General features: G+C 35.3%; 2 protein-coding genes across 3 annotated transcripts in view; one reads left to right on the plus strand and one right to left on the minus strand.

Moving 5' to 3' along the window:
- Positions 1-1220: 1220 nt before the first annotated feature.
- LOC102690308 (olfactory receptor 1E16-like) lies at positions 1221-2198 on the plus strand. Its single transcript, XM_006643044.2, has one exon. It carries the CDS (start codon positions 1221-1223, stop codon positions 2196-2198), a length of 978 nt encoding a protein of 325 aa, XP_006643107.2.
- Positions 2199-9740: 7542 nt separating this feature from the next.
- Positions 9741-16380, minus strand: part of ubl3a (ubiquitin-like 3a) — a 32914-nt gene continuing 26274 nt past the window's right edge. For both annotated transcript variants that reach the window (XM_015339227.2, XM_069190133.1), the window contains 3 exons: positions 14633-14719; positions 11818-11895; positions 9741-11501 (listed from right to left, as the gene is read on the minus strand). In XM_015339227.2, coding sequence (XP_015194713.1) covers positions 11449-11501; positions 11818-11895; positions 14633-14719 — 218 coding nt within the window. In that variant the 3' untranslated portion in view covers positions 9741-11448. The remainder of the gene's footprint in view (positions 11502-11817; positions 11896-14632; positions 14720-16380) is intronic.

The following is a 16380-nucleotide window of genomic DNA, read 5'->3' on the forward strand; positions in this document are numbered from 1 at the left end:
CATGAAGATGATGTATCCCTGGTTGTAGAATCTACTAGCAGGTCAAACAAGAAAGACGGGTATACAGGCAAACAAAATAAAGTGTAGCATTTTTTTATACAATAAATTATTTCTAAATATGTTACAATTGCTTAAGATAATGAGTTTTCAATGATGAAATTGTGGAATAAAATGTCACTGGTGACTTCTGCTTAGTCATTTGTAAACACAGTGTTTTATATTTTTATAATAATGTAGGTACCTTGGTTTTTACCTCCCCATGGAGAGATGTAATAATACATGCAGTCCAAGGGGGAAAGATACTGTATTTAAATAATGTCAGGCACAGGAAGAGTAGGTCTACAACTGAAGTGTGTGATTTCAGTGATTACACATTGAACGGTAAGGACAAAATGTTAATCTGCTTTCTCTTACAGCTCAGCTCACTTGACTCAGTATGACACAGGATGGTTAGAGAAAAACACAGAAAAAGACTTTCTCTCATTGAGGGTCTGTAATATAATTCCAGATGTCTGAACAGTAATTTAACAAAGTGAGTTTTAAGAACACAATATCTCTAATACGTGCTTACATTGAAACACTTATTAGAAAAATATTTTTCCTCATTAATATTTTTGGTAAATAATAGATAAATCTGTTTTGAATATTGCACAAACTCTTCAGTGTTAGTCTGTTTTATCCATCCATTACATACTGTATAACTAATCTGTATGGCCTAATTAGTTCTTCACACAACTGAAGAAGACTCCTCAGATCAAAAGATATTTTCTTATTTTGTTTATACTTGCAGCTCAAATTCTCAGGCAGTTCCCTACCCTGAGCTCTTCATTATACTGCACACGGTTTATTTTTTGTGTTTATAAATGTTGAGCTTCATGGTGAGGATGACAAAATCTCTTCTTGCAGTTTTCTGACAAATCACAATATGTTTCTTTTAAATGCATTAGCGATAAAGCTAGTCTCTTCAAGTCAAGGGAAATTGCATGAAGAGAGTGAATTTCATATTTTGATCGTGAGTTATGTGGGACTCAAGAGGCATTACTTGAGATATTACAGCATAACAGAATATAATAGCATAATATTACCTGTGCTACTCTGTAAGAAATCATTAAGAATCCGCATCCGTTGTTTGAAAGTGTTTCTACTGCATGAGATGTTCTAATTTGTTCCTGCGTGTTTTTTTCTGTGTGTTTTAGAGTACACTACATGAAAAGCTTGCCATGCCTGAGGCAAACAGAACCCAAATCACAGAATTTTTCATCTTGGGTTTCCCTGGACTTCTGCCACAATACCATTCACTGGTTTCAGCTCTTTTTTTTCTCATTTACGTGGCAATTCTAATTGGGAATGGATTTATTGTTGTGGTCCTCATCATTGAGAAAAACCTGCAGAAACCCACCTATCTCATCTTCGGGAACCTTGCAGTGGCAGATTTAGCTTTCAGTACGACTACATTGCCCAAAATCATTGCCAGGTACTGGTTCGGTTCCCAAGCTATCCCTTTTTCTGCTTGTTTCCTACAAATGTTTTTTGTCCATTACTTGGGATCAGTAAATTCATTTCTTTTAATGATAATGGCAATTGACCGCTATGTTGCAATATGTAACCCTCTCAGGTATCCAACGTTGCTTAAAAATACCAATGTATTCATTATGTGTGCTTTTTCATGGGGTGTAACAGTATTTATTGTTGCTATTTCAGCCATTCGGGCAGTCACTTTGCCTTTTTGTGGGCCCGATGTTATTGTACATTGTTACTGTGATCACATAGCAATAACCAGGCTAGCTTGTGCAGACATCAGGTCCTATAGCTTAGTGGCTTTAATTAATGCCATAATTGTGTTGCTTGTGCCCCTTTTCTTTATAATATTTTCTTATGTTCAGATCGTTTTCTCTGTTATGAGGATTGTGAGCTCTGAAGGGAGATACAAAGCATTTTCCACCTGCTCTTCTCAGCTGTGTATCATAGCTCTCTACTACCTTCCCAGGTGTTTTGTTTACCTAGCAAACAGTGTGAATATTTCGATAAACACTGATTTCCGCATTGTCCTGATTCTGACTTACAGCCTGGTGCCTCCCATGATAAACCCTCTGATTTACTGCTTCAAAACAAAAGAAATCAAGCAGAACTTGGTCAAAAGGTTAAGATTTAAAACTGCTGAAAATCGGGTGAGATGTATCTTTTCTGTCAACAAATAATTTGAAAAAATGCATTATATACTGCTAAGAACCAAAATAAAACTGAAGAACAACTGTTTTAAACAAAAGGAGGCCATTTTGGCCCCATCTAACTTATGTGGTTGCTATGTAGCCAGTTGATCTGAGGATCTTAACCACATTGTTCTAGAAAGAAGCCAAGATATCAATCAGGTTCAAACATGTCGCCTAGTACCATACCTTATTCTAGACTCCCACAGCCCTGTGTGCAAAAAGTCTGTTTTAATTGCACGTTTCCATAGTTTCCATTTGTGTTCTTGTTTGTGTTACACTGTTACACAGCTCTAAAGCAGGTCAGTGGGTTGAATTTGTCAAAGCCCTTGAGAGTCATAGCTTGAGGCGCCCTTGATTTTTCTCTTTTGATGACTGAAAACTAAATTTGTTTTGTAATGTAGTATTACAAGTTCATTGTGCATTTTAGTCTAATATTGACTAATCAAACTTCTACAGGTTTAACTACATATATTCACAGTTTTATAGTTTTAATTCCTAATATTCAGTTTGCATTTTGTCTAGAAGATATAATTTATGTCTCAACATGAACACACCTGAGTGTTCACTAATGTATTGTATTAATCTAATTTTATACTAAAGAATCAGATTATTCTTTAATAAAATTGGCAGAGACTGATTTCTAATAATGTGGAAAGCAGCACAGATAACACAACAAATTCTGTGCATGTGTTCATTAATATAATTTATTAAGTAGAACCATTGTGGGTGTATAAGTAACACACTTTTATATAGTACATAAAGAATATCATTTCAGTTGAGATTAAAGTTTGTTTTTACTAATAAAGATTGACTTTGTTACAGACTTTGGTGGGCGGCACAGTGCCACCCTGGTTCACATTGCTGTCTTGCAGTGTGGGAGCCCTGGGATCAATTCTGGACCTGGGGTGCTATCTGTGTGGAGCTTGTATGTTCTTTCCCTGTTTGTATGGGTTTCCTATGGGTGCTCCAGTTTTCTCCCACATACTAAAGACAAACTGGTAGGTTAATTGGCCCTGGTGTGACTGTGTGTCTGTGTGTGCCCTGTGTTAGACTGGTGACCACTCCAGGGTGTATCGAGCCTTGTGCCTGTCCCTTGCCAGGATAGGCTCTGGCTCCTCTGTGACCCTAAACTGGATGGAGCTGTTAGAAAATGGGTAGATGGATGAACAGACTTTTCTCAGTATTTTGGTTGAACAAATAAGGTATACCATATACACTGTATATATAAATGTTATATATGCATCATATGTTAGTTATGTATGTTAAAAATGGATGGATAATGAAATATATTTATAGAATTAACACTAGGAGTTTTAAAAAAGTATTGAAGAGCTTTTACAAAAAGCATTATGGTTCCAGCCATATCCTGTATAACCTTTAAAGGTCTGTTGACAGTAGAAGGTTTTGAGTGATTAGAAACCTGTTTCTTTAGTACAAAAGACAACTTGCAGTAACACTGTCGATTATTACAGCGGAATGTCATATCCCATCATACAGTTCGTATTATACATGAAGCTATGTAAGATACAGTATATAAGATATCCGGTGTCTTCATTTACTTTGGAGCCAAGTCCATCATGCTTAAAACTACCAATCCTGATCTGCTGGGTTTATTCAGGACTCATTAAATGTCTCCTAATACTTTGCAAGAAGAAAAAAAAAGAAAGTTTAATTATAAACCCTACGTAGATGGGGAAAACTGCGATTTAAAGTCAGAAACATTATCACATTTCAAACAGGGATATGCGAGTACCCTCATTTTGGTACTCACTGTGAAAACACTCAGTAGAAACCACTTGATCGATAGAATTAAAAACAGAAAACAGTCCTTTTACAATCAATTTTGTTTTAAAAAATATGTAGTAATGCCCAAAAATACTTCATTGTGACCACTAGAGGGAGACTTATTTTCTATGTTTAATATAATAATAAATGTTTCACAAACTGCGACATGCCATTCAGAGGTTAATTTCTAGATTTGTGTCTGTTGTGACAATACAAAAATATTATCTGAAAAAAAAATATCTGATTAAAATAAAAGAGAAATTTGTTCCAACAGGTTTAATGAGTGATGGCCATTTTAATGAGTGATGACATTACTTTAATAACACTGAGTTTCTTGGAAAGGACTCGTTTAATTATACACGTAACTATAATTAATACAAAATTATAATATATTAATTTGAATATTTTATATAATACATTGAATATTTTTACTACCTTCATAAAGTCTCAATTTGTCTTTTTAATGCTGTACTTTAACTTTAACAAGAAAGTAAATGCAACCATTAACGTCGTAAATTGTATTAATCTTTACATTTTTTTTATTGAAGCAGGTGCACTAACAAAACAGTGATGCCCTTTAAGTTGAAGAAGTCTCTCTAAAGAACTGAATTCCTTACATTTTAAATTTTCTAAATGTTTACATACAGTGTATATGACACAAAACAACGGTTAGTAATTAACTTAAGGCATGTGTAAATAGAAACATGAGTTCCATGTTGAATTTGATAGACTGTAGTAATGATAACCGACCATGTGGTGGAACCATATACACACTATTTCACTAGGGTTTTCTGTTAAAAATCTAATTGCAGTTTGAATCACTCGTTTCCTTATGTTTTTATTACAAATAAAACAGGGACATGAAGAGATCTATCAAAAAAAACATTTTAAATTTCAAGAGATTTCAAGAGATCTTTTTTCTAGATAAGAATATAGGCTTTTGTTGGCATGACAAATCAGGACAGTTTTTTGCTGCCTTGAGATATTTTCCAATCTAGTTTACTTTAATAATCTTTAAAGGAACAAGTAATAGGTTTATTCCATGCTGAAAAGAGAAGAAAACACAAAGTTTCGAACGTGGAGCCTTCTCCACTGCCAAAACGTGTTCTTTCTTCTCTTTTCAGCATGGAATAAACTTACTTGTTCCTTTGCAGCCTACACATGCTGACGTAGCTACCCATCTGAACCACTTTAATAATCTTTACTGCGTATCAAAGAAAATCAGTTATAACTGCAATTAATTCACAAAGTTCCTCACAAGGAAGCAAAATCTTATTTAGCAGAAGCATAAAGATTTTATTGAACCACCATGAATTAGGTAAATTCATCATGTTGATGTTGTCATCAACAGGGTTGATAAATTGGAGTATGATAAACTATCAATAGGTTTGGTAAACTAAGAAAGTCATAGCAATACAAGATTCACAATTTATGTTTTACACTAGGTTGCAGATGCTGGACAAGCATCTGTTTGTTAACAGGTCTCAGAGCACTAGATATCATCCTATCTCATCCCACAGATGTTCAGATGGGGCAAGAAGGGTATCCAAAGCATAGCTGTCATATTCTAAACTGCCAGGATAAGATCAATGTAGCACCATAAAGTCAAATAGCAAGTCATCACTACATGCGCAGATTTGTGGTGACTAGACAGTCCTGCCCAGATCATCACTTCTTGGACTTCCCCATCGATTCCCCATCGATTGGTCTGTTGTTCACAACATTTAGTGTATAATTCTGTCACATCCACTAGCATCCATCACATTTGTCTTAAAACATGTCACAAAACCTTCTCCAGGCTGGGCATTCAACAGGTTAAATTACCTGATCACCTGTGTCCCATCAACTCCCCCAGTAAGGAAGTATACATTTATACTGTGGTAAGAAAGCAGAGCTTGCAGATGAAACCCATGAGAACATGGGGATAACATTCAAACTCCACACAGACAGCATCCTAGGAATGGAACCCAGGGCCCCAGCATTGAGAGGCAGCAATGCCAACCACTGTGCTGCGATGCTGCCCACATGCTTGATCAATAGATCAAAAATAAAATATCAAATTAATATCGAAAGGCATATGCTTTAAATTTTAAAGCCTACACACATACAGTAAATACAGTGATAGATTTCTGCTGATGCTTAATGTTATTGATGTGATACTTATCGGAAGGGTAAACTGACATGATGGTAAAAGATAAACGAGGAACTAATTCTTTGCTCCCTGAAACCCAAAACAAGAAAGCTGGTCTCACTTGAACTAATCAATATAATGTATGTTATTTACTAGTATTCCAGCTTTAATGAAATAAAACATGCATTATCATTTTCATTGGTGTTCTTCTTATGTCATAAAATCATTTTTTTAGACTTTTTCAAAAAAAACTTTTTTGTTTTTAGGCACAGATTTACAGGCATGTTGTACAGATGATAAGATGATATATAAACGTCGAGATGCATTTGATCACAGCTAGAAAAGGAAACAACATTTTTAGCTTTACAGATGTGCAGTTTGGATTTGTCGGTTTTTGTCCTTAGCTGACATTAAAATCCAGCAGTTTTCAAATGTAAACGAACAATGGTGAGCACACCCTCAGAAACCACCTCAGATAATCTGCTACTTTTTCTCTCATTTCTATCAAAGCACAGCATGCCATTACTTCAAAATCAGAGGCAATGAAAGTACTGGGACATCATACAGATAACCTTTTCTCTCCTGTAGTAGCTCAACTACTCATTAAATTACTCATTGCATGTATCCTGAAAAGGCAGAAGTAAGAATTTGTAATACTGAGTTTCAACGGTCAGGGGAGTTGTGCAATTTCATTACCAATCACACTTATTTAGTTTATCAATGCAGATTAGCAGTGAAAAATGTTGCATCCAGATCAAGGCCACTCTCCTGCCATGAATTCATGAGCTCATGCCTGTGCCACACAAGGTTCACCGTGAAGCATGGTTATAAAATGATAAACGTGTCATCTGTGAAGACAACCTGTCAAAGTCCAGCCAGCATGTACTGTATGAGCAATGTGTCTTGGAAATCCATCCCAGTATTAAAAGGCAGAGTCTGGCCTTTGTAGTTATCACCAACACTTTTTTAAAGTTCCTGCCTTAGGAGCCCTGCTTTTGACCTGTAATGATAACATAATCATAATGGCTTACAAAAGCCTTGCAAAATATTTTTAAAATGGAATCAGAGGTCAGATGCTGATTGCATATATCAGGTAAACATATATCCAGTGCTTGGTCTTTTTTGAAGCAGTACACAGCAATTTATATGTAGATCATGTGGGGGGTGTAATGGACTAGCGCATAGGACTCTTGCAGCAGATGAAGCAAATTCAGCATACTTTTTTTTAAGAAGTAGGAAAAGGCTTTGAATGGCAAAATCAGAACTGGAGGAGAAAATTCACCCAGTGGATCTATTGCAGATTTAGACCAGCTACAGATGTTTGTGTTGATACTTTGCTTAAGTGGTAAAAATAGATGGATTTAGGAGATATTCAATATATGATCAAATCTTATTAATATTGAGGTTCTACAGAATGTTCATAAAACACTGACAGATATTCAGCAGTGATGTGGTTAGGCTGAGGTTAAGGTTTGAATGGACACTACTGATACTAATGGTACGAGCTTCAGCTTAGAGTACAGTGATCATTAATATGGCACCAATTAAATTATTTATACACCATAATCCACCTGTCCATTTTCAGACCGCTTCATCCAATTACGAGCTTTGGGGGAGCCAGAGTCTCAGCAAGTAATGGACTCAAGGCAGTTACACCATAATCTAACATACGAAATGTAATAGTATATGGAGCAATGGTTCAGGCATTGAAAAAGGAAACGAAAAAGAAACATTTTTTAAATAAATTAACTCGCACAAGACTATGATCCTGTCATTCAAGATTGAGAAGGTCAGAAAAGGCCTCTGGCTCTTGGCTATACATGCAGAGACTGCCATTCTACTCCATGAAGATAAAGCAGAGGTTGCTTTCAGAAATTTAACACCCTGGATAAAAATTCTGCACGGGGAAATTTCAGCTTCCTGTCACACAATGTTTTCAATTTTATGTATTTGTCCTCAAGGCAGAGAGTATTTATATACGTTTCCTTGTGTTCCTTTTGTCCTTAATTTGTACAAGGCAGACATGTATTCCCTGAATGAATTAGATGGCAGGGATTTCCCAGAACTCCTTTTGTCTTTGGTTCGCAAATCAAACTAAAACTGAGGGGAATGGAATTTACATTACCCACTTTGACATGTGCTCAACAATATTGACTTCTGCTTCCTTTGACCCAAGGTGTTATTTATAGACTTCCTACGTTTCGGAAATGAAATACAAAGGAGTTCCGTAGATCAAAAGCTTATGTTTAAAAAGCATTTTTGTCCTTAGGAACTTTCAGTGCAAAAAAGAAGATTCCTTTTCATAGTGCTACTGTCTTTTCCAGTTTGTACTAAAATAAGAAAAAGTTTTAAAAAGACATGGAAATACAGTATTTCCTCACTATTCTCAGGCTGTTTTATTCATATCAGATTTTAAGAAGGATAATCCGGACCACTAGCCTCTTTCTTCTTCCAGTATGTTATTTTTTAAGGAGTATCCCCAAGATCCCAAGGAACAAGCAATAGGTTTATTTGTTCCGTATAGAAACACATACTGTACCTGAATCCTAGAGTATGTTCTTCCTCTCTCTGTTGTATTTTGCTATTGATTGTCTTTCCCTCCTTTTAGATTTTAAAATGATTTTATATCATTTTAGATATTGTTGCTTCTGAACAGATAGGCAAATTGAGCCGTTTTGGTCACTGAAGCTCCCGCCAAACATGTCCCCAAAATCACCCCTCTTTCAGAGTCACTGAGGTCTCGCAGTGCTAGCCTGCTAGCCACAATTATAGGCAACCAGGCCTGTCTAGCATTGCTCTATGACCTTAAGCATGCTGAGATGTTGCCTGCTTATTTAAAGGGGAACTGCGGTCCTCATTTCTCAAACCAGTTATTACATCTGGTTTATTAATTTGACGGTATCAGAACATTTTACAAATTCTGAATTAAGCAAAAAATCATTAACAAAAATCAAAAATCATGTTGCAAACTGCTGGCCTTGCCACGTGAAGCCGCCATTCCTGCTCAATAGTCAATGTAATAACTAGTGTAATGTACAAGCAAATACAGGTTGTGCAGCAAAAATGTTCCAATTTTATCTTCATGCAGTTAACAAGTTGTATTTGTTGGCAAAACCATCTCAAAGTTGAGAGCAATTCAAGCGATTAAAAGAGATGTATTCACAAGCCTGCTTGTTTACAATGTAATAGGGCCGCTTCACATCACCAGACGTTTAGTTGCCCAGCAGAATATGGCATGGCACATACCTGGAAATGTAATCTATTTTGTGATGTAAATTATAAGTTTTACACATTACTGTGTACATTTTACTTTCATGGTGGTTTAAAATACACTCAATGCCAATTTTTTCTAACCCCAAAATATAAAAAAAGCATTGAAGTTCTCCTTTAACTCATGAACCACACCTGTGTGGAAGCCCTTGCTTTCAGTATATTTGGTGTCTCTCACTTACCCTGGTGTTTCCATTTTGTGCCAATTACCTGCACCAATGTTTAAGTAAAGAACATCATCTTGATTTTTGTCTTTATATCAGCTTAATGTTTTTTTAATAGATCTCCTTAAACAATAGCTTGATTCTAGATTTTACCACAAAAATAACTCCATGCAACAGAAATGCACTTCAATATTCTTTATTTAGTTTACAGAAGGTTTCTATTGATAGTTTGAAGAAAAATGATTAGTGCTATTTACAATCAGTTTGAAAACTTTGCTCTATACAGATTTAAATCCTGATCAATATGAACAATATTTTCATAAGACCTTGTACTGAATTATAAAGCATTTCATTAAAGCAATTACCATGGAGAAGGGGGGAAATGATATTAAAGTAAGAGCAGATGAGTAAAAAAATTACAAGGAAACAAATATACATGTATTACGTTAATTTTATGGAAAGATCAGGGTTACCTGTATTAGGCCCAAGACATACTGTCAGCTTTTGACTGCTAATAAGCTATTTATATAGATTATCCTATACTACACACCAATGTATATCAATAAGATCTATAATCATGTTCTATATAAGATTCATATTAAATATATTCTACATATATGTAACCTCAGTTCAGAATATCATTCCCACTGGAAAAATATAAAAAACTTTTTTTTACACGTTTTGATGAAATAGCTCATGCTTCAGTGTTGTGCAAATTGACTTCTTTGTAAGCAAAAAAAAATATTTAAAAAAAAAATGAAAAGGGAAAAAAGTAATCTCACTGCATAATCATTCCAGTTTACTTCCTGATCAACTGCAAGCACTGTATACAGTTACACTACTTGCAAAAACAGACAAAAACTTTTACTGACAGATATATGCGTTCTAAAAAGTAATTCCAAACTACTCCATACAGATGGACACAACACTGGACAATGAAATTAGGTACATGATTGCTGAGGATTTCATTATGTTAATGCACAGACAGATTTAAATATGAGAAAAAAAGAAACAGCTAGATAATTTAGTAGGCTTTTCAAAGGTTTTGAACAATAAATGATTTAATGAAAGCCTCCATTCTTATGTTAAGGCTTAGAATAGTACTCACTGTACTTCAAAACATTTTGCCATAATTTGCTGTTTTAGAATGCATTAAGGATAAGGATATCTTCAAGAACAAGATCAGTTTCTCAGTTCTACAGGCACATCAATACTCATTCTGTTACAAAAACAAAATTGTATGCCTTAAAGAGACCCTAAGTGTTTATTTTTTCAGTGGTTACGGAAACACAGCAAAATTATTCAGGTATATAATGCCCTTGCCCACACAAACAGTTTGAGAACCCCTGTAATGCATCATTAAAAAATCTGGTGAAAGGGCTTCCATTACTAGTGGATATATCCACCCACAAATATTCTCTCCTTTCTCTCCCTCCCTTCCTTCCGCTCGTATTCAAGAACTCGATTTCTCAAAACTGAAATAAAAACGATCAGGTGCAAACTAGCTTTTTCAAGCAAGAGAGAATCATGTTTTCCTGTCATGAATCATCAAGACGTCATCCAATCATCCAGAGTGCACTATGCAGAAACTATGGCATTTCATGTGCAAACAAACACTGCGCGACGAGGACAGCACTTTACTCAGAAGAATGCAACATTTTCTCAGGATTTTTTGGGAGTGAACCAGTTTTAAAGGAAACAAAGATACATGATACATGATGTTGACAAAACCATCCAGTTCTGGTAAAAATCTGTCTCTTCGCTCATTTTGATTTTGTTACATCTGACTGCTCCTATGGGTCCTTGAAGCAAAGTTAAGTGTCTATTTCAGCAGCATGAAAGACGAAGACTATATTACATCACGGTTAGCAGAAACAACTGGATGTATTTACAGGATCACACAGCAGTTGCTTTCTCCAGTCTTTTCCCGGTTCCTTTGACCTGAAGTTTAAGAGAACAGAGTTACAGAGTGTTACAGCTGCTTCTAAGCTGAAGTCATAAATGTTTCAAGCATTCCTAGACTACTGTATTTATTTAGCATCTCATTCATATAAACAATCATTCACATCTGGTCACACATCAAAGACAGATGCATGAAGGAATTGTTTGTCCTTGCAAGTTTATAACTACTACAATACAAATCCAAACCTACAGTAGTATTAGTATTACAATTAAAGCATAGACTTACAAAGAAAACAACTAATGTATAGATATCATCAAGTCCACATGAATTTTATTGCTACTGTAATAAAGTTACCTTGGGAATTTGGCTCTGGTAATGTCTCTCTGGCAACTAAATGCATCACTGTGGTTTTGCCAAGAGGGAGTTTTAATGCTTCAAAAAGAGAAAAAAAGACAGGAAGGCTCATTTTACTATTACAGAGCAATAAACAAACAGTATCCCATTCACAATTACTAGATTCTTTGTCAGCTGACACTGCATTTGTAGTTCATCACAAGTACATGTATAGTAGATAGTGGATGAGGGCACATTACACTGCAGTAACACAATCTGTCTATTTTCATGACCTAAAATAGGATATAGCCTATACCAACCAAGACAGTTACAAAGATTGCTTTATTTAAAATAGTGGCAGTCACAAAATGCATGCTGAAATCAAACAAAAGCTGTATTTTAAAACAGATTAAAGCTATGAAAATGTATCTTAAACATTGCCCATTGCTATTGTACTGCAATTCATTATATTAGCAGATGTGTTTAGAAAGCTCAACAATTTTTATGTTCTTTTGGGAAGACCTCTTAAAACACAAGTATTAAGCACAGTTTTCTTTGAGAAAAGAATCAATTGAACAAGCAAAGGAAACACAAATACTGAGTGAATATTTAGTAATAATTAGTAGGGAATACATTCACATAGTGTATGAATTACATTTAGCAACAAGCTAAGATGTGCGTTAGATTAAAAATTATAAAAAAAGATACCACAGTACTAGCCATACCTCTGATCTAAGTTGTAAGCAGCAAGATGTCATTACAATCCTTGTTCTGAGTCAGGAAGACAACTGGTAGGATATGCATATCTATGAGTCAGAAATCACTTGGCATGGTATGTAGTTTTGAAAATGCCAACAGGAGATCTTCCAGTATTTGAAAATGAGAAATGATTTATTGTTGGAAAACTATTTAATGTGTTCTGACCCAAAAGACTGTGAACTTTGTTTTAAATTATTATATATATATATTATTATGCTGTTATTCTCATTTGTAGTTTTAAAGAATCTTGGCTACTGTGACCAACTATGAAAGAAGGCCATATTTATATTATTAATGGTCGTGGCCTAGGGTTACTCGGTAAACCGCTTTTGTTGTGGAACAGAAATTATATTTTATTTACTCCAGTGATAATGGACACTGAGGAGGCATGTTTTCCACACAATGATCTAAAGACCTTAGGACCTCAAGCCAGGCAATGTAATGACTGCAAAACTTGTGAGTCTTTAATGCTTCAAAATCTTTAGAATCTTACACAGGAATATGTTTCTTCAATTCCATGAGATTCACAAGCTCCTGACAAACAGATCAGCACCTACACAGGCTCCCTTTTATAGCTATGATGTATACGGGATCGCTTTGCAATAGGGAACCACAATTTTGTGGGGTAAATCAAATCATGTCTTTTACAGTTTTTACAGTTCAGTGAGGCATAACCAGCTGCAGTCTGTAGCTGTGTTGTGTTTGCAATGTGTACTTACTTTAATTTTGTAATTTTGTAATTTTGTGCTTTTTTAACAGCATATACTGTAATACATCTAGCATTTACAACTATTTAATGACTGTTTTAGAATTGTTAAAAAAATATTTTTCCTCACAAAGATATTGAACACACTAGCATTGAAAATGAATTGAAATGGCTCGTTTTCTGATCTAAAATGTTTGGAAACCGTGTGTTGGTTCTAGACAACCCTTTTTTGGTACTGGCCATTCAAAGAGACTAGATTAAAGCAAAGATTTTGTTAGTAGTGAAGCAGCCTGTGAAGGGATTAAAATCTCACCGTCACTTGGCTCAAAGCTGTAGACAGAGCTTAAAAACTTAATCTCTTGAACACAACCTGACACCATAAATGTCACACAAATGCAGACAAAGTCCATGTACAGCTTTTTGATCACACATTTATTTTTTCTTGTTAGATGGCTGGTGTCCTCAAGGCTGCATTATCTTCGAGGAGCAAACCTCATAATGATCATACTTTTATCTCCTGATAACAACCCCTACTCAAGCTACATTTGGTCTGATTTAAGTCAATTGAGTTTAAAAGATACTGTTCACATGCATGATTATTTTACTTTATCTCATTTTACTAAAGTAGTAAAACAATGCTGGTGCAGACTAACATGGTTTGGGTTTCACAATTACTTGCATCCATAACACAGGAGACAAAATGAGCTTGACATGTTCTTTACGGTGGTCTCAATATTGCAGATTCTAACATCTTCTAAATTGTGTTCTCTAGAATTGAACTGCTACTTAATTCCTGCAAGTGAATTAAAAGAACAATTTAAGAAATTAATGAAAGTCTACCATTGTTATGTTTTTTTTAATACCAAAGTGATAGATTGATTTTAAAATCATGTACTTAATGAAAAACTTTTAGGATGTGAAACTGGATGTGAAACTGATATTTATGCATAGCCATAACAATTATCTTTTAACTTCTCTTAAATCAGTTCCATGGAAAACTGGTTTCTTACAACATGTCAGAACCCTTGCTGTATTTACGAACTAGTACAAACTTCAAACAGTGAGATCTAGGATCAGATTAAGATTTCCAGTTTTAAGAAGATTCCCTACCATGGGTAAGATATCTCTTTTCCCTAATAACAGCGCCACTTCAGCATATTTTTTAAACACAATGAAGACAAAACCTAAGAGACATTTCACAGTCGAGACACCATCTTGGAGGAAGTTTCCAGTAGATGTCAGTTGGTGTTACATTTCACTTCTTTAAGAAGTGTTTGATCCAATTTGATTCAAGTAGATCAGATCCATGGTTCAACAAAAGGGCGGCAGGAAACCTTTAATGTTGGTCTCCATGGAACCAGGCCTACATACCTCCTAGTGTCACATTGCCATGCAGAAACCTTCCCTGGTAGATGAGCCGTAGAATATTTGGACTGCTAACCTGCTCCTCTTCCCAGTCTGCAGAAAACATTAAAACTGTATGTAAGCATTGCAATACACAAGATTTATACTGCATGCACTGTACCTCTTCTATAGCATCTTCAGTCTTTTTAATCTTTAAAAATGCCTTCATTAAATTGATTGACACATAACATTTCCATTTAACAGGCAGACAATATCCACACTTTTTGTTGTCAATTGAAAATTGAGGTTTAAAGAATTGGTACCAATTTCTTTTTCTTTCATTTAAATGAAGTTCTTCTTAATCATTTTATTTTGGACTGAGTGAAGCATCATAACATTCTGCTCTTAATCTGGCTCCATTTTTTACTTTAATTTTGAAAGTGTTCCTCTAATTTATGAAGCCCCTTGGGCAGTTAGCTAGTAGATCAACTCCCGTTTACACTGCCTCATATGGCTGCCATTTATCCAAGTCCCATTTTAATCCTGAGCCTGCAAGACAGTTTGTCGATATTATAATTGGGAAAGCTCTGTGATTATGTTTTCAACTAACAAACCTGTGAGCTGAGCAGGACTACCCAGTAAACAGAGCTCTGGGTTTTGATCCCTGTATACAGTATTTATTTTTTCCCCAACTCTTATTAGGAATCACTCATTGTTATTCAACTCATATAGGTGTTGACACTGAAACAAAATATACACAATCAATAGGTCACCAGCTGGGCAAGTACCATATTTGGGTTCTAACTATGATTTTCCAGGCTTAGGATTCATGTCGCTTGTCGGATAATTCCAAGAAAAGTGGCAAAGGAGGCCAAAATATCCATCGTAATTTTAAAAAACATGGCAGTTGTTGCATACAGACATCAAAATGGAAGACTTTGAAAAGAAAATGAAACCCCTTTTGGTTAGATCCAGTTAACAAAGTTACTTTAGAAGCCACCGTATAAGACCAGCCAAATTCCTCCAGGGAAGGTTTGGGACCACCTGTGGAGCAGTGTAATACAAGTGTAATACCTGTGGAAAGGATGTACTGTATGTACATGTACAGTAGGTGTGACAGCAAGTTCTAGTGAAGCTGTTCTAATATACAAGGTGCAGGAAGTGCAGGACCCCAACTCCGCAGCCCCCTGCCACCTTACAAAGGCAGGGCAATGATAGGAACCATTAGAGCAACACTCAGAACAGCACAAGCAGAGCCCGCGGTTCACACCCACATGATGTCCATGCCATCTGGGTGTCTATAATACAGATGTGCCTGTTCATTTTTAATATCCTAATGCTTTTCACCGAAGGTTTATTTGTTACATAAAATCATGTTTTACGTAACACAGATCAAAGTAATGCAGTTCAGAGATTTTGCTGAAATGCTACATCCTCTATATTTCACCTAAAGACATAAAATCCCATTTCTATGTGTTATTTTATGTAGAAAAAGCATTTGGGATGTATAAATATCAGATATGACACTTTTATTAACTATAACAATGGCCAAGATATATATCTGTATAACTGATGCACATAAAACTTTCTTGCCTTTTGCAAGTAGCTGTTTTTAAGAGAACCATGTCTTATTTTAACCGTTTTAATTTATTTAGTCCAAGAAGATGAAAAGGCTTGGTAGTTTCATTGGGAAATAAATTAATTTAAAAAAATAAATAAATTCAAGACAACTCCCCACATGCCAAAGCTGTTTGGATAGAGATATTGATTTTTTT

This window comes from Lepisosteus oculatus, chromosome 5 (genome assembly GCF_040954835.1).
Source record: "Lepisosteus oculatus isolate fLepOcu1 chromosome 5, fLepOcu1.hap2, whole genome shotgun sequence".
In the NCBI taxonomy this organism is placed as follows: Eukaryota; Metazoa; Chordata; class Actinopteri; order Semionotiformes; family Lepisosteidae; genus Lepisosteus; species Lepisosteus oculatus.

Coding starts and splice junctions, on each gene's coding strand:
- LOC102690308 (XM_006643044.2), top strand. CDS start 1,221: ATGCCTGAGGCAAACAGAACCCAAATCACAGAATTTTTCATCTTGGGT.